The sequence below is a fragment of the Tauraco erythrolophus genome, chromosome 18 (assembly GCF_009769465.1).
Source record: "Tauraco erythrolophus isolate bTauEry1 chromosome 18, bTauEry1.pri, whole genome shotgun sequence".
NCBI lineage: Eukaryota > Metazoa > Chordata > Aves > Musophagiformes > Musophagidae > Tauraco > Tauraco erythrolophus.
Window position 1 is genome coordinate 6,826,708 of NC_141482.1, and position 18,895 is coordinate 6,845,602.

Consider the following 18,895-nt stretch of genomic DNA (forward strand, 5'->3'; position numbering starts at 1 on the left):
CCCACCAGCCATCCACAGGCTCTCCCAGCTGTAAGGGCGCTTCCAGCAGGTAAGGCGACTGGGGCAGGTGTACCCACGCCTGGCCCGGGTTTCCCATCCTGCTGCCAGCCTTGGCTCGGCCCCTCACGGCTGCCGCAGCACTCCCTTCGCAGGGGAAACCTCCTGCCTCGCAGCGGAGCTGTGCCCACCTGCCAGCCGGTTTTGCCAAAATCGGGTCCCTTGTCTTGTGGTCCCAGTGGGCTTCCCCCGGGGACGGGGTGGGCTCCCCGCCAGGCATCCCCGGGCATCCTCAGCCCTCTCCCCAGGGTACGGGGCGGGGGAACGGGGGACACTCCGCTCCGCTCCGGCTCCATCGCAACCACCGGCGAGCGGCCTCGCTTCCCCGCTCCCACCCCGCGGCTCCGGGCGGGCGGGCCGGAGGGCGGCACCCCCGGGAGGGGCGGCGGGCGGGATCCCCCCTCCGGCCCCGCGGAGCTTCTGCCGCCGCCGCCGCCGGCCCCGCAGGGCTCCGCGGCTCCGCGCCGGGCGCGCACGCTGCGGCGGGGGCGGCGCCGAGGCAGGTGAGCGGCGGCGCGGGGCCGGGCTCCGGCACCCGGGATGCGGCAGGCACCGGCGTCGCGGGGACCCGGGGCACCGGCATCCCGGGGTGCTGCAAGCACCGGCATCCCGGGGCGGGGCGGGGACTGGAGCAGCGGCATCCCGGGGTGCTGCTGGCAGCGGCATCCCGGAGACTCGAGGCACCCGCATCCCGGGGCGCGGCGAGGACCGTGAGATCGGCAAGCCAGGGAACAACAGGGACCGGGGCACGGGCATCCCGGGAAACCGGGGTACCGGCATCCCCGGGCGTTGCAGGGATCAGCACCTCGGGGCGCGGCAGGCAGGCGGGGCACCGGCATCCCAGGGTGAGAGGGTATCGGAGCACCGGCATGCGAGGATGAGCAGCGGCGGGGACAGCGGCACTCCGGGATGAGCGGGGGAGCCAAGCACCGACATCCCGGGACGAGCAGGGAGCCGCCGTGCCAGCACTCACATCCCGGGGTGCTGCTGGGACCCGGAGCACAGGAATGCTTCTCCTGGTCCCTCCGCAGGCAGGTGTAGGAGAGTCCCTCTCCCCGAAATCTTCCCCCCACGGGGGCTGTATCTCCTCCTCCCCGGGGACCAGGGCAGGGCGCGGGGGTCCCCTCCCGAGAGCTGTGCCCCCACGGCGCGGGACCTGGGAGCGGAGGCTGGCACAGGGCAGGGCACCGCCTGCAGCCGGCGCTGGGCTGCCCGCTCGCAGCACAAAGCCGAGCTCTCGGTGATCCCCCCACCCTGCACCTCGGAGCAGGCAGGGAGTCCCCCCGCCATCCGCATCCCCAGCCCCGGGCGTTTCGGTGGCCTCTCAGCGCACAGCAGCAGCTTATGCTGTACCTGCAGGGAGCAGCCAGCAGTGGGAATCCCCCCCTTCCATGCTCCCCCCTGCCCGCCTGGCAAACCCCGCCACCGCTAAAGGAAGGGCTTGGTCCTGGGCATCTTCAGGCCGATGGGTCCAGGGACACACAGCAATGGGGATGAGGCACTTTTGGATGACCAGAAAGGAGGCGTCTCCCCGGTCCTGCCCCAGAGTATGGTTGATGGGGATCCCATCCTGCAGGAGCCGGAAGGTCAGCCAGCCCCGCTCCCCACCCAGGGACCCAGTGGGGGATCCTCAGCCCTACCCCAGCCCCATGGGCATCCCGCACAGGACTTCCTCCAGTGGTGTGCAGCCACCAGCCCTGCACACGTGGGACGTGCAAGGTTGCAAGCCCGGGGTGACAGGGTGTTTGAGACTGGGCTACAGGCAAAGGATGAAGGGTTTCCTCCTTCTCTACGCATTTCTAATGGCTCCTTTGAGACAAGCCAAACGACTGCCCGCTGGGAAGCCTCGCTGAGCTGTAAGTACAGGGCTTTTTATTTGGACTGTTAATCTAAACCCATTGTACCTGGTTGGAAAAGCCCCTGTGTGCAATACTCCCTGCACTTGCTGCATCCTCACTTGAATATCTATTAGCATCTTCCTTCCCACTCCCTTGGGTCCCCTCTGCCAGTTAGAATAAATATACATAACTTCCATTTGAAAGCCTTTAAGAAAAAAATACGTTGTCAAGGGAAACTCTTCTAGCATTTCTTACAGATATGCTTGATCCGTTTTTATATTTTTTACTGTCAAATGCATATATCAGAGATTTTTTTCACCACAAGATACATATTCATTTGAACGGTCAACCCAGCTCACACTGGGCTTGTGTAATTCTGATGGTTGTCTCCTTAAAATAGATCACAATATATTTCAAAATTTATCAGAAAGACACTGGCTTTATCTGTTCTATTTTTCAAAGCACTCATGGAAATTCTGCGTTAACTAAAGGCAAATTTTGCAAATTCACACTATTCCAGACAGACACATTTGTATTCTCTGTGCAATGTGCTTTAAAATAAAGAAACACCCAACCTTCCCAAAGTAAGCTTCTGTTTCCCAGCAGATACCCCTGCAAATGCGAGACGGGCGCATGCTTTGATGATCTAACGGGGGAGATCACACCGAGTCTCAGCTCAAACCCCAGTTTAGTTCTAAAGCTGAGCTTAGCTAGTCGTGAAACGAGTAGGCAAAAGAGTTATAAAACTATTAATTGCTGCTTTAGGTTCCTAGATGAAAGCTGTGTGTGGGCAGAAATAATTTGCTCTATTCAGAAGAGAACATCAGAAAGGAGCATCTCAGACAGTTTGTGACCCTTCTCCTCGCTCTGCTTCCTGCACGGGAGGGAGAGAGGGATGGAGGGATTTCCCGGGGGTACAAACATTTGCAGGGTTCTGACACCCACTTTTTGTCTTGAGCTGGGACAGAGGTGGGAGCCGGCTCCCTCCTGGCTCTCGGCGGTTTGGCACGTCTCACCCAGAGCCTCAGCCGCCCAGCACAGCCATGCACTGGGGAGGGTCCTGCTGAGCTGGAGCATCTCCTTAGCCTTGTCCTGACATCCCAGCACAGCCCCCGGTAGCCCACCGGGCTGCCCTATGCCCCAGCCCAGCCCTAAGGCCACCTTGCCTTTGATTTTGGTGGCATTTGGCCTGGCCTCCCAGAGCGGCTGGCGTATAGGGAGGGTGCAGAGAGAGGCTGAGGACAGGTGTGGGATAAGCTGGAGCCCACAGACCCACTCCGTGGTCCGTGTGTGTGTGTGTGTAGCCTGAATGCATGAGCATCCTTCTGGAAGGAATCTGGATTAGTCATCCCCACCCCACAGATGGGCTGTGTGATGTCTTCCCTGGAAAAGCTAATCTGTCACAGAAATTCCAACTTGTCCCTGAAAAGGAGTGTTTACACCCCTTTTTCTCCCTTGTTTTTGTCTTAAGCATTAAAAAAGTTGATCCTTCTCTTTTTTTCTCCCCTTCGAAAGACAAGATGGTGAGTCCATTAAGCTCTGAGGCTTCTCACAAGCCGGTTGCCTCCTTCAGACAAGGTGTAATGGGAAGCGCTGGCTCTGTGGTGCAAAGCCTGTGTCTTTAAGGAGCCCTGGCTGGGAGATGCAGTGGAGTTAGCAGATGCCTTTGCCAGGCTATTTCACGCAATTCTGGCATTTGCTGCACCCACAGTCCTGCTCAGTTAAAAACATACCTCTGGGGTTTATTTCTAACCATTACTCTGGTCCCTGTTACTTTACAGCTCTGCTCTGACCTCCAGATTTAGATGTGAAAATGCCCCCCAGGTCCCTCTCGCTCTGACAAACCTTTTACTCTGTGTTTCTCAGGCTGGAAAATATGCAGATCCCTTTTCCTGCTTTGGTGTTTGCCCAGAAACCCCATGAGATGTCTGGCGAGGGACGCAGGGCTGGGGTACAACAGAGTCTGCAGGGGAACTGGGATTCCCCTGGGCAGGGGGGACCCGCCTCATGTCACTGATCTGGCCTTGGCCTTCGGTGGCTGCTGTTGGATGGGGTTGTCCTGTACGGGGTCTGGTGGCACCTTGGACCATCACGGGGTCTGCTGCAGCCTTTTCCCTCTGCTCCTGCTGCTGGCCCACGGCCTCTGTCCCTGTGTCACTTAAAAGTTTGAAAACTTCAGTGGGTGACACAAGACAGAGAAGGTGAGGGATTTTTCTAATAAGCAACTGGCTGATTAAAACCAGAGAGGGAAGCCTTTGAGATGGGAGACAGGCCAGTCTGGAGGTCACAGACGCCTCACTGTCTGCTGCAGCAAAAGCGTCAGCGGCTGCAGAAATCGCGTCGGTACCAGCAGCAACCCTGAAGTGCGAGCAGAGCTCAGGAGCAAGTCATGCCTAATAGTGGGATTTTTCCAAAGTAGCTGATGCGTGGGGAAAAATGCAATTCCTGAACCAAAAGAGCACCAGGAGCGGGGGACCGCATGGGTACAGGGCTGCTCCGCGCGTCCCCAGGTGTTTTGACGAATAAGGTAGGTGGGGAAGCCTGATTTCAAGGTGACACAGGAAGATCACAAACCTTTTTATTTGCCTTTTTATTCTAAGCTTCTGGTAAGACTGGTAAATGCGTTTGAAGGTGTGGGAATGCTGCTCTTTGTTGGATGCTTTAACTGCTGCTCATTAGAAAATGGAATTTCTGCTGGACAGAAAAGCCCAGCACCCTGAAATTTAAAATCCTGAAACATACTAGAAATTGAGACTTTGGGTTTTATTTCCCTACCAATGTACAGGTTTTTGATTCAGAGTCATCAATGATTCTGAATCACGTTTCTGTTATGTTTCGACATTATAAAAATGATCTTACTGTTTTACATGACAGAGCACACAAGAGGAAACAAAGCAGGCAGATGAATTGTTTTGATACTTCTTCCACTGAAATTCTCCCTAAAACTGACACCTTCTGTGAAAACACTTTGGTTTTGGCCAAAACTGCCTTTGCTGCTGAGTAGATAGCAGCATTGAAGGACTTTTTGACCAGGTCTAATGAGCAACGTCAAAGCTCTTTGGCAGAAGCACTGTGGCCGTCATTTGACACGATCTGTTTTTTCCATGGGGGAGGGTCTTTGGGGGATAAATCCTCTCGTCAGTGACTAATTATGTATTTGAACAAGGAAAGCCCCGTGGATGAGGTGCTGGAGGTGCAGTAAACTGCCTTCCTTAGGGCCATTAGCAAAGGGAGAAACTTTAAGAGGTTAAAAAAAGCAAGGAAAAGTTTGACCTGGAAAAATAATTGGCTTTTTTTTTTCCTTCCATACCACAAAAGAACTGCCTAAAGCTGTTTCTTTCCCTTCCTTTCTCCCTGGTCCTCACTTTCCAAAATGCACACATCCCTCCTCAGTCCCCAGGGTGCTTCTGGCCCTCTTCCCCCCACCCTGCGAGCGCCCGGAGCAGGGGAGCCCCGCGTCCCCTCCAGCCCCGCTGTGTCTCTCCTGCAGGTGGAACCAGCTCCCGCTCTGCCGATCATGGTCAACAAGACCTTAAATTACTGGGGTCCCAGTTTTGAGGAGGACGTTATCAACATCAACGTGGGGGGTCTGAGACGGCGGCTCAGCTCCAGCGCCCTCTCCAAGTTCCCCGACACCCGCCTGGGACGCCTGCTCTCTTGCGACTCGGAGGAGTCCATCCTGCAGCTCTGCGACGACTATGACGTGAGTGCCAGGGAGTTCTACTTCGACCGAAACCCTGGCTTCTTCCTCTATGTGCTCCACTTCTACCAGACAGGGAAGCTGCATGTCATGGAGGAGCTGTGCGTCTTCTCCTTCTGCCAGGAGATCGAGTACTGGGGCATCAACGAGTTCTTCCTGGACTCCTGCTGCAGCTACCGCTACCACGAACGCAAGCTGGAGAGCCGGCACCACAACTGGGACGAGGAGAGTGAGGTCAGCAGCGTGGACACGTCCCCCGATGAGATCTCCGACATCAACCATGACCTGCTGCACTACAGCACGCTGCGCTGCGGCAACGTGCGCAAACGTCTCTGGCTCACCATGGAGAACCCTGGCTACTCCATCCCCAGCAAACTCTTCAGCTTCGTGTCCATCAGCGTGGTGCTGGTTTCCATAGCCACCATGTGTATCCACAGCATGCCTGAGTACCAGGACATGGATGAGAACGGCAATGTGCTCGATGAGCCCATCCTGCACAAGCTGGAGTATTTCTGCATCTCCTGGTTCACCTTCGAAGTGTCTTCCCGCCTCCTGCTCTCCCCCAACCCCAGGAAGTTCTTCAAGCACCCACTGAACCTGATTGACATTGTCTCGGTGTTGCCCTTCTACTTCACCCTCTTGGTGGACGTGACCATGGGCAGTGACTCAGAGTTGGGCAACCTGGGCAAGGTTGTGCAGGTGTTTCGTCTCATGAGGATATTCCGGGTGCTGAAGCTGGCTCGGCACTCCACCGGACTGAGGTCGCTGGGGGCCACCTTGAAGGTAAACCGGCTCTCTATCTCCTTATCAACTCCTTTAGTCTCTGGGCAAGAAGGAGGCCTCTGGTATGTCTGGGAGATGTGGACATACCCATTCCCAGTGAGCTACCAGCTCTGGGTGGTGTCTGGCAAGCTTGCTTGGGGTGGTGGGCTGGGATTGGTGTGTCTGCTAAAGCAACCAAGCGTGAGGAGCACTGCCTGAGTCCTCTTTGCACACACACTCAGAGCAAACAGCAGTCCATCCCCTTGCTTACAGACTGTGCTTCACCCAGAGATGGTGCTTCCAGGGACTCAGCCATCCCTTCCCCACCGTGGTGTGTAAGTCCCATTGCACAGTGTTCGGACGGACTCAGCCACGCATGGATGGATAGTGATGTGCCACCAGAAGTGAGTCAGTGCCTAGTTGGGCTGTGACCGACCTGCTGAGCAGCGACCAGGCCAGCCAGCAGCTGCTGGGTATGCCAGCACTGGTGCGTGCGGCTTGGAGCTGCTGCTGTCCATAGCCTGAGAGAAGGGAGAACCTCCGAAGGGCATGCTGCCAGCTGGCCGGAGGCCAGCGTCCAACCCTTGGTGTCTGCCCATCTAAGGAGACATAGAGATCCTGGTCCAGCTGAGCTGACACTTGGATGCTCCAGGAGATGATGAGGTTGGGACTGGCATGTGGTTAATCATGGGTGGCACAAAGCAGCAATAGAAAAGCAAAGGGTTAGCTGCAGGGTCTGTGTCCCCAGCAGAGCCTGGGCTACCAGCAGCTCTCCCTCAGTGTGCTGGAAAAGCTTGGGGAAAGCACGGTGTGCAGGGCTGGGGGTAGCTGGCCCCAGGACCACACGGTCCTCAGGAGGAAGAGCTGGATGAGGAGATGCTGGGACAGTGAAGGGCCTGGGTCCAGGCATGGCGAGAGGTGGCACCTCTGCAGGTTTGGTGAGAGGTGGTCCTCATCCTCCACAGTGTACCCCAAGGCTGTGTTTCTCCAGACCCTCTCTGCGGCACTCCCAGCCTCCAGGGCCAGATCAAGGGCAGCCATGGCAGGAGTCAAAGCATGAAGCTATCATGAAATCCTCACTAGCCTGCTGCTGCAGCCCAGACCTCCATCGCTGCAGTTCAGCTGTGCAGCATGGACCAGCCACGGTGCCCTGTGTGGCTCCCTGCTCTCCCCCACCATTGCTCCCTCCTTGTGCTGAGAGCCACATGCCCAAATCTGGGGAGGGTGAAACTGTCCCCTCACCTCCTGCGCTCACACAGAAACCCCAGCTTGCTGCAGAGGCCGATCCTCAAGCCTGCCGAGAGGCAGAGCGACACATGTTCTCGATGCCCCACCATGTGCAGGGCTTGGGCTGGGCGCAGGGAGGAGGCCACCAGGGCAAACATCCCTGCTCCTCGCGGGGCTGCCTCTGGTCCCCACTGGTTTTCCAAGCACTGCTCATGCAAAGATCCCTGTGCTTTCCCCTCCTTCAAACAAATGGCCAAGGAACACAATCTTCATAACAGAGCTTGAAATCCAACCAAAGGGACGCTCACTTCATGCTCAGCGTCTTGCAGGCACCAAAGCTGCAGGTCCTAGTGCTGCTCCCGCTGAAGGGCCATGGCAGGGATGAAGCTGGCACAGCTGTGGCTGGGGACATCCCCCTTCTCGCTGCTGCAGCAGTGGTGGGGCCGGCCTGGGGTGTCCTGGTGTCAGCAGGACTCAGCTGCCAGGGCTGGACCCATTCCTGCGGGAGAGCCATGGAGAAAAGCAACCCTTGAGTGTGGCTGGGGATGAGGATGGGTGGCAGGAAAGGTCTTCCACCAACTTTTGTTGAGAAGCAGGACAAGTGCAGCCCAGCACTAATCCTGCAAAGCCCAGAGGACTTCAGAATAAGTGTGGGGAAAAAAAAAATCCCGGCGTCCTCAAAGAAACAGAGTCCAGGGAGGATTGTTTGAAATGAAGATGCCTGAAGTCTTACCTGTATCACGTATACTGCTGAACACTCACCTTGAAAGAGCAATTAGCAAGTGACAGACCCGTGTGACACCGCTTGCAAAATTTAAATGAAATTGTACACGTGTGAAGGGCTCCCCGAACCCTTTCCATGCTCCATTTAAGTGTGAACAACACACACTGCAGCAGTGCAGGGACTGATGGGCTCATGTGCATGTTATTAAGCAGCAGGCAAGATCCAGGGAGCCAGCAGTGTCCCAGCTCCATTCTCTGCTGAGCCGCTGATTCACCCAGTGACGTACTGGAAAGTGCCTCTTCCCGGGGACTCCGGAGCCAGCTGTAAACGGGAATGAGCGAAGACACAAATCTGACGCAGCAGCTTGGCGTTGTGATTTACTGGGCACATAAATTACAACGTCTTGTTAATCATAATTTACTTCCTATTGCAAGAGCATAAAGCAGCAGCAGAGGAGTAAAGGCTGTTAACGGCCAGGAAGAGGGAGCGATGGCTCTGGCAAGCCGAGTAATTGTTCCCCTGCCACGAAAGTGCTAGTAGAGGGTTTTCTGTCATTGTGCATCATAAACTCTGAACCGTCTTCAGATTGCTTGGGGCCTGATCCAGAGTCTATTTAATTTGAGCAGAGGCTTCCCACACGTCTCTGCTCTCCCTCCCTGCCGTGCACAACATTCATTACTGTTATTTGCAGCTTCCCGGGTGCGGGTTTGGTGCCTGTCTCCCACTGGCAGTCAATAGGTGTTAGGCACTGAGTAATTCAGGCATCCACAGGGATCTACAGGAGTTGCTCTCTGTCCCCTTTGGGGCTTAAATACACAAATAGGTTGGACCAGCCAGAGCTGCACGTCTGCAGAAAGTGGATGCATCACCCCGCTGTCGCTACCACGGGCCATCTCTGTGCTTGGTCCCCACGCTGGTATCTCCAGACAGGCTCTTCCATTTCATTTGTCTTCTGCTATACTGGAGGAAAGATGTGCATTCAGCAGGGGAAGGAGCCCATGCATGACCCATGGCTCTCCCAAAGGCAGGCAGACCTCCTGCCAGGGCAGGAGCCCAAAGAGACTGCTGTTGGGGTGACTGTTTCCTTGGAGCCTTTTATTACCCAGCATCGCCTCCCCCAAGCCTGCATCCCACCCAAACCACGGCTAAAACTGCATCCCCAGCCAAACTCCAGCTGTGGCTGCCTGCCCCTGGATCAATGAGCAAACCACACGTTTTGAGGATAAATGGCTGCAAATAGGTGGAAGCCAGTGCCTGAGGATCAGCTGGGAGATTGCTGGAGCCTCCCCTGTGCCGCAAGCCCTGACTGACCCTGCTTGTAAATTAAAGCAGTAGGAGCTATCGAGCTGCCTAACTCCCCCCTCACCTTCACTCTCCAACGCATCCCAGGGCCATAACTGATACTCTTTAAAAATGTATAAGGTTATCTGGCTCTGCTGCTCCCCAGCTGGGACGTACATCTGTGGTGTTAAGCTCCAGCTAGGAGCAAGTCTTTCCCAGCCAACTGATTCATCCTTGAAACTCGGTGGCTCTGAGCTGTTTGTCCTTCCCAAGGAGCTCCCTCGGAGCTGCTATAGGGCATTTGCAGCCACAGGCGATGGCAGAGGAGGAGATCATTTCCCCTTGCTATTACTGGCATTAGCTGAGCAGCTTTTGCCACCAGTCTAAGCAAAGTCTCACTCCCTGCCATGAATCCACCTCCTTTATGTCTCATCTTGACCACGGAAGCTCTTTTCCCACGTCTTCTGCTGTTTGCTTTGCTCAAATGTTGTTTTGTTTAGTCATTATGTGGTCTCCAGTAAAGCATTCCCTGGCTGTTAGGAGACTGGGAAAAAAACCCCTGTGATCAGAGCTCTGCTTTCCTTTCCCCAAAAGACAAAGAGCCAAGTGGCAGATCAGCGGGCAGAAACATCCAAGAAATTCGCTTGTGACAATGAAGAAGCGAGGGGACCAGCCGTGTCTTGAGGACAGCGGTGGCTTTGAGCAGGTCAGCCTGGACTTGCCAGAAAATGGGGGCTCTGCAGTCCCCTCCTGGTCTGCAAGGCTACAAGAGCCGGCTGTGCCAGGGGTCCCCATCCCCGCTGCATGCTGGGCTCTCGGCTCACACCTCACGGGGCAGGGGCAGAAGCTGGGTGCTGGATTTGGCCCAGCGCTGGCCCATGGCAGTTTTCCTGGTCCCAGCTCATCCCCTGGCAGTCCTCTTCCTGGCACCACTTGCTGCCTTGTCCCCTGACTGCCCACTGCCTTTTCCCACCTCAGGTTTTTGGCATGGGTTTATATTTTGCTCAAAAATTAAGAAGTCTTCTGAACTCTGCTAGCTGGAGCACTCCGACTCCTCCTACCCAGGTGTGTAATGAAGGTTTAAATGGACCCTGGGACTGTAGCTGGTGCTGGGGTATAGGAGGGAGCAGGTGAGTCCCCGGGGTTCTGGTTGTGGGGTCCTCTGCAGCCAGGGAGCCAGGACTGAAGGGCCAGAGCTGAGCCTGCAGCAGAGGAGCGCATCATCCCTGCGAGCACATCGCCAGCATCTCGGGAAAATACAAATCGCTTCACTGAGATGCTGCCTGTTAGGTGGTTTCTGGGGACCTGCCAAGATAAAAGGAAAATATGTCTAAATATTGTTAGGTGAGATCAGGACGGAGCGAGCACTGGCGGCAGGGGAGCAGCTGGGAACCCTGGCTGGGAAGCACGGGTGTCCTTTCCCTCCCAGCACTGCCTCCTCCTCACAGGCTGGGTGAAGGCAGAGGGGTGGCTCAGGGAACCAGGGTTGATTTTCCAGCTGCCTGACTTGCTCCAGGTGTGGGCCACTCACCCCCCGCCCTGACCCACAGCCAGACGTCCCATGGCAGAGATGGAGAGAGGCACCAAGATCCCCGACGGAGGCAAGCGGGGGGTCTGCATGCAGGGCTGTACTTGCACTGTGGGATCCCGGTGTCCTGGGCTGTGCCGGGTGCGGTGGCACTCGCTGACCACCGCTCTGCTTCGCCTTCCAGCACAGCTACCGGGAGGTGGGGATCCTGCTGCTCTACCTGGCTGTGGGGGTCTCGGTCTTCTCTGGCGTGGCCTACACTGCCGAGAAGGAGGAAGACGTCGGCTTTGACACCATCCCAGCATGCTGGTGGTGGGGCACAGTCAGCATGACCACCGTGGGCTACGGCGACGTGGTGCCCGTCACCGTGGCGGGCAAGCTGGCCGCCTCAGGCTGCATCCTGGGGGGCATTCTGGTCGTGGCGCTGCCCATCACCATCATCTTCAACAAGTTCTCCCACTTCTACCGCAAGCAGAAGGCGTTGGAGGCAGCCGTGAGGAACAGCGGGAAGAAAGACCCTGAAGACGTGGAGAGCACCTCCAGCTGCGACCGAGACTCAGAGGCTCTGAGCGAGACCTCCCTGGGCAGAGGCAGCCCTGACCGCCGTGGTCTGACCCCCAGCACCCACCCCGCACCCTGACCCCACCACGCCGCGGCACCAGGGCGCGCGCGGGACCCGCTTGCTCACCGTGAGCACGGCACGGCTGTTGCACCGGGACACGGCGGAGGAGCCAGGCTCTCCCCGTCTCGCACTGTGCCTGGCGTCAACCACCCCTGAGAAGGACATAAGGGGATGGAGGAGATGCCCAGCTGGTGCCGGCGGCTTCCAGCCCCCAGGGGGGCAGCAGCCGGGTCTGCCTGGACATGTCTGAGCCTTCCCCAGCGATGGCTCTGCTCCCCCGTGGCTGGACACAGAGGCTGACACTGGACATACCCCTGACGGAAAGGGAGTGAGAAAAAAAGAAATACAGGTGAGCCCATACCAGGCACTGCCCCGGCTGCGTGAAGGAGGATTTTCCTCTGCCCTGAGGTTTTGTGTTGGCCAGGGTGAGTTAAACAGCCTGAGAGTGAGGCAGCCCCCAACCAGGTTGGCCGCCCTTGCAGGTCCTGTCCCAGCTTGGCATCAGCTCCAGCCACAACCCTGTCCTACCCCAGCTAGAAACAGCCTCAAATGGCTCAGCTGCCCGGCCAGCTGTGGATAAAGGGGGTTGGAAATGAGTCTGTACAGGAGGAGAGGTGGTGTCCAGCTCAGGGAGAGCCCCACTGTCCCCAGCCCCTGCAGTGGCACTGACTGGACCTCACCTGCCTTCTGTTGTAAGCATGGTTTAACTGCTCTCCTGCGCTGCCACTGCCGGGACCCCTCCAGGATCTGAGTCAGGGGCTGTGCTGGGAGCGTTGGCACGGCTGGAGAGCACTGTCTGGGCAGGGGGGTCACCTGCCGGGATGGTGGGGCAAAAGGGACACTGTCCTCCGAGACAGGAGGGGATCAAGCTGGGGGAACCCAGGGGCCACCCCCGGAGCAGCCCTCTCCCCCACGCCCTTGGCTCCATGGGGCTCCCACACGGCGGGGCACTTGTTTTGGAGGAGCGGCTGCTCTCTGCTGGCACCAGCGCTGAGCAGTGCGGAGGCAGAGTCTGCGAAGGGCTGCCCGGGAGCAGACATGGGGGAGACGCTCCTGGGCACGGAGGAGCTGCCTCTGCCATTGCCATATGCTCGTGATTGCCACCGTGGGAAGAGCTGCCAGGGACCCCAGGGGCTGCCACAGCCCGTGATGGGATGGAGTAGATGACCAAAGCCAGACAGATTCGGCATGTGCCCTGGTCCCCTCGCCAACACCCGCAGCCTGGCTTCATTTTGCTGCCTCGTCCCAAGGAGCGAGCCAAGCTCCCGGGTGCCAGCGCACCCACCTGCGCTCTGCAGGGAGGGAGCACCCACCATGTCCGCGGGAGAGCCGGGGCCGCAGGGACCTTGCGCTGCTCCTCATCACCATCACCGCAGCCTCTGAGCACCTCACAGCCAGGACAGATGTCCGCCCAGAGCGACGGCCCCCTTCCCACCCAGATTCCCCACCAGGCTGAGCATGTTTGGGGCTGCTCCCAGCACAGCATTAATTCCCTATGGAGTTTTTCCTTGACCCCCAGTTCTCTGTTCAGAAATCGTGCAGCTCCTTTGTGCACAGAGGAATACATCCAGCAACACCCGTTCCAAGCAGGAGAAATGTGCACCCCGCCATCACCTCATCGGCTGGAAAATATGTTAACGGCTACAGGATGGCCCCAGGCACCTGGATCATGGTGTTTGCCACTGGTTGTCCTGGCTGGCTTTTGGCACAGCGGCGTTGCCGGTGCTGGCTCTGCCTGTAGCAATCTGCTGATCATGGGGAAGGAAAGACAAACTGATGCCAGTGCGGGCCCAGCCTTTCTGAACCCCAGTGGGACTCAGGGAGGGGTCCCCAGGAAACAGCAGTGTGGGATGGGAGGGTGCTCACACTCCTGGCGTCATCGAGTCTTCCAGCATCAAGGGTTTGTGGTCTGCTCTGTGCTCATTCTTACTGCGAGCAGGGACCGGCGAGCTCCACTCCATCATCTGCTCCGGACCAGCTCCCACTGCACTGATACTTGAATAAAGGAAGGATTTTCCCCTTCTCTCCATAAATATCCCAGTAGCAAAACGTATTAAAATGTGAAGACTAAATTATCCTGTATTAATTAAAAAGCATTATGCAAATAATTAAAAGAGCATGTAAATTAATTTTCTATCTATGCATGGGATGCATACTGTATATTTTATTAAAGACTTAAGTGACCTGCTTTGGACGTTGGTTTTCTGTTTCGTGGCAGCTCGGCACGGCTGTGCTCCTGCCGCGCATCGCCTGAGCTGGGCCCGGGTCGGTGGGTCGGGGCCAGCAGTCCCCGGGGAGCGGCTGCCGGTGCCAGTGAGCCGGCCCCGGCTCCGTCATGGAGCACAGCGCAGCTCCCCCGCAGCCAGCCCCCATCTCACCCCTGCCCTGGTGGCAGGTGACAGCTGGTTGTCGTGCCTGGACCGCTGGTGTCATCCCACCTGGAGCATTTTGGATAACCCATCTCCCAGGAGGCCGAATGAACTGGGTGTCCCCAGGGTGCGAGGGAATGGGTCGGAGCTGGCAGGCTCTGGGAAGAGCCGCACAGGCATTGCGGCTGGGAGGGAGGGAAGCGCAGAGCGGCTTTCAGGAGGGGAAAGGATTGCAATTAACATGAAAAATGCAGGATGATTCCCAAAGCAGAGAGCTTGCCCCATCTAAGCAAGGTTCATTCCTCCATCCCATTCGTTACACACTGGTGAAATCTGGGAAGCAGGCGGGGAGGAGCAGGAATTTGCAGGAACACAGGCACTGCGATCAGCAACACCAATGGACACGAGAGCTGAGCCACTGGCGTGAGCAAACCCAGTGCTGGGAGCTGAGGGGCCGCAGCCGCCTGTTATTCCCCTAATAACCACTTTTGGTTTAAGAAACTAATTTTAACCCCAGGCTCGTGGGTCATGTTTTGGACTAAAAGTCAAAAAGGCTCTATTTTGAAAGAAAATTCAGTTAAAGCAGCAGGTGTTTGTTGTTACCTTGGTTCTTGAGGCACACCCTTGCAGAAGGCTGGAGGACGTGTGTGCACGTTCCCTGCCAGCTTCCCAGCCCTTTTGCCTGTGGCTGGGGCTGTTAACAAGGGCAGGGGATCCGTGCCCGGCCTGAGGAAGGGACACAACACACTGCAGCTCCTGAGACCCGAGAGGAGCCGGTCCACCACTCTGACACTGTTTGTCCCCCATTCATCCCTGCTGCTTTCATTAGCTCCAAGTATTAAAGCCAGAGGGGCTGATGCCCACCCAGACAAGTCCAGGCTGGTTTATGCAGGCCAGCAGTTGTTGAATACCACAGCTGGGTTTAAATCCCTTCTTCTGGCATGGAGAACGTCCCCTCAGCTTTTGTGGCCCTAATCACATCCAGCCTCCGCTGCTTTCCTTCCTGCAAAGACAAAGCTCAGACCAGGTTCCAGCACCCAGCCAGCAAACTGCCCGTGAGAGGAACTGCCATCATCAGCAGACGAGAACTCTCACTAATTAAGCTACATTAGCATGGGCTGCCTCTGGCCAACACTGCTTGTAGACTTGGAAAAGTTCAGTAGCCCCTTGGGAAGTCTGGAAGAGCCCTAAGGACAGCACTGCACAGCACCAGCCTGCCTAAGGAAATATCTTTGCACCCGCAGAGGGTTTTAAGCCCCCAAGCAGAGGCTGAGCACAGAGGCAGCAGAATCCCCAGCCAAGCTGTGCAAGCCCAGCACCAATTTTCTCTCCAAAGAAGGGCTATCTGCCCCCCCAGCATGTCCAGCTACTTCAAGGGGGTGGCTGCTCTTCAGGAGCTGGCTCTCCTGCATTTCAGAGGTTGTAGCTTGTGCTCTGATGCTGCCTGAGCTTTGTTCTCCTTTATCCTGAAGGCAGCATAAGAGGCTGAGCTCATTCCTGATGCTGTAAGTGTCCTCTGATGCTCTGAAATGAGGGGGTGTCTCTAGGCTGCTTGCTTGCAGGGGACTGCTGGGGATGGGGGAGAAGACGTAGTGCTGCTCTCCCTGCATCGAGTGCATTCCTCTGCTAGATGTGATAGGAGGGAAGGATTAAAAATAGAGTTTAATCTTTATTCCTTTGGGAGTTTTTTTCCATTTAAAAAAGAAATCCACCTGCTGCTAATCTTTCCAAGGCCAAAGCTGCCCCAACTTGGGGGTTTAAAGCAAAGCAGGACCCTCCTGTGAGTCCCTCTGCAGCTGCTGCAAACAGCAGCTGCCCTCGGAGTGGGGCTGGCATGCCAGAGCTCCATGCTCAGGTTTGGGAAAGCCATGAAAGATGTTTTCTTTTTTTAGCCTCCTGCTCTCCGTGAAGACATTAGGATTTGTACGGCTCTGAGTAACTGTACCAGGAAAATCCTCCCACTGCTGTGCAGGCAGATCCAGCAGAGCTCGAGTTCTGCAGAGCAGGGAAGAACGGGGTGCAGGGAGGTGCCCAGCACCAGGAGCGGGTGCTCACAGCCCACGTTCGTGTTAACAAGACACTTCTGTGCAGCGATGGGCTGCCAGGATGGGTCTGACTTACTGTTTCTAAGGCAAGTAAGAAATTCATATTCTTTCACTAATCCCTAATCAGTTTTCATGAGAGTGACTGCGTTTTCCTTTGGTACAGTGGGTAAATCAATTAAACACTTTATCAGGTTATTTCTACAAAAGCTGCTCTCCACCCTCACAAAATGATTGATGAAAGAGTGACTCTTTTTGCCTCCAGGGAATGGTGATTAAGGAGTGACCTTATTAAGCTATTTCATGCAGCTGAGAATTAGACAACTCTGCTCAAAGAGACAAAGTAAACTCGATTACTTTTGTTTAAAACTTCTTTTCCTTTGCCAACTTTCAGATCCGCGACTACCCTGAGCATGGTCTGTGCACTCAGCTGGCTATTGGAAAACCAGGAGATTTTACAGGGCTTGATCTGTAGGAAGGAAAGACCCCTCACCGGCAGCATTTCTGGGATCTGTTCTGTATTTAGGCTCCTACAGCCCTGCTGATCTCAGAGGAGCTCAGGGAGTCAAAAACCAAAGCTGACTGCTTGAGTATGTACGTGTTAAATCAGTGTTACCTGTAATTCCTGTATTTGCTGAACTATGTACGGAGACCAGTAAAGACAAACAGTGCTGTAATTACAATCTTTTTTTTTTTTTTTTTTTTTTTTACAAAATTATGCTAAAACACTTTCTCCTGGTAGCAAGAAAGCCCTGAGGCCTGCATAGACTCATGGGTTCGCTTTAGCCTTTATCTGAATCACAGCTATTAACTTAGTTGTAGGAAACAAACTCAAGGCTTTCGTTCTAACCATCTTAGATAGCTACATGGATAGCCTTGAAGGGGTGGAAATAAGTTAACCAAATATCCCAAGACAGGTCACACAATTTCAGCAAATGAAAAACACAGGTCAGGCGTGCAGGGAGCATGGCATGAGCAACGCCTGTTCACAGCCAGACCTCGAATCTGGTGAGAGCAGCAGAGGGGGAAAACTGCCCTGTGCCTTTGTTTCAGGATCATCCCCTCTACGGTCAGTGAGTGATGGCCAGAGTTGTGAGCCTCTCGGGGCTGAGGAAAGGCCACCCTACAGCTCAGCCACCCGTTGATTGTGCAGAGGCAGGTCTGCAAGGGGCTATTCTGCTGCTGTGACCACCCTGGATGGGATTCAGGGACTCTGGGCTCCCTCTGCGTCCAGCACCGTATTGATTTTAATAGTGACAACTTAGAGGGGAGCAGAACAGACTGTGCTTCGTAGACAGAATTGAATTGTTTTAAAGTTTTTAAACAAGCTGGCTGTCTTCCTGGACTCTTAAATTAAAGGGCAATTAAGTCACTCAGTCTGGAAAGAGCTGATGCATGTTTCCTGGTTTGACTCTTTAAAATTTTGCCAGAGTGATTAATGCAATGAAAAATCGTCAACTCTCAAGTCAGGGCTGTCAGCCAACACTCAAAACATTTATCTAAGCACATGCTCAGACTCTTTTGGCCTGTAGATAGGAGGAAATGGGACAAAATGAGGGTGTAAGAAAGAGCAGCTGGGCATATAACACACTGTCACACCAACATTTGTACCTTAATACTGACAATCATCATGGGAGGAGAAAAACTGCTGGTGCTTCACAGGAAGTTGACTTTTTCCCCCACGATGAGGAAAAATCTGGCTAAACATCAGCCCCAGCTCATGGCCACTTGTCAGTTGCTGTTTTTGTTAGGTTATATGCAATTAATATTTGTGCAGCAGGTGCACTGCTCCCAGCACAGAGGGAGCGCACGTGAGCACTGCCCTGGTACGGCTGCAGCGCTGCTGCTGCACTGGCAGCACAACCCTCCCTTCCCGCTGGAGCTCCACGATATCCTGCTAACACTGCTGAGAATACGCAAGAGCTCCAGGCTTTCCCAGTTACTAGAAATGCCCACGATCTCCCTCTCTTTGATTTCCATGCTCCTTCCTAACATTTAAAAGCTCCAATCTATTTTGTTTCTTCCGGGATTGCTAACCAAAGCTGACTCCTGAATGAATTCTGTCTCTGCTTCGGTTAGTCATCCCTTCAGGACAGATTTAGTAACTGCTCAGGGAAACCACGTAGAAGCCAACAGTTCACCGTCGGAAGGCAGCACCCACTCACTGTTAACTTCGAGCTCAAAAGCTGAAAGTGCAGCAAGTCAGCCAGAATTGGGAGTGAGCCTCTAGCCTCACCTGTTGTGTAGGAAGGTGGATAAATTGATAGGTACCTAGTCCCGAACATGACTGCAGGCTCAGGAAAGTTGCTGCAGTGTAAAATAACAGAGTAGAGGCAGCAAACAGCTGCAGCAGAGCTCACCCTCCCCGTCCCTTGGGGCAAACGAACCTCCTGCACGACTGTAGCTCGCCGAAGGGCTGCCAGGGCTCCTCAGAGTGCGGGGAAACAGCCTGGACTTCCAGCGTGCGTCCTTCCGAACCGCCGCAGGGCTGGCAGCACACGGACCTGCCCCTGAACTGAAGCAAATCCCTCCTTGAGGTGCAGGATTAGTAAAGTTTTAAGGCTAAAGAACTGACTGTTCAAAACCAATCTCCCTTATTTACGGGTTGTGTTTATTAAAGCCTGCGTGCCCCACCAGACTTCTACGTAACACTGGCTGACCACAGGCACACCATGTCAAAACTTGCCCTAATAAGCAACAATACACCAGAGTAATTTAATGCATAAATATGAGTCACAACACTGA

At 55.3% G+C, this 18,895-nt stretch overlaps 1 protein-coding gene across 1 annotated transcript; it reads left to right on the plus strand.

Annotated features, from left to right (window-relative positions):
• The first annotated feature begins 637 nt into the window (after nt 1-637).
• On the plus strand, nt 638-11,757 carry KCNS1 (potassium voltage-gated channel modifier subfamily S member 1). Its single transcript, XM_086622901.1, has 3 exons — nt 638-646; nt 5,386-6,378; nt 11,302-11,757. Exons 2-3 carry the CDS (start codon nt 5,413-5,415, stop codon nt 11,755-11,757), a joined length of 1,422 nt encoding a protein of 473 aa, XP_086479027.1. The 5' UTR covers nt 638-646; nt 5,386-5,412.
• The last annotated feature ends 7,138 nt before the right edge of the window (nt 11,758-18,895 follow it).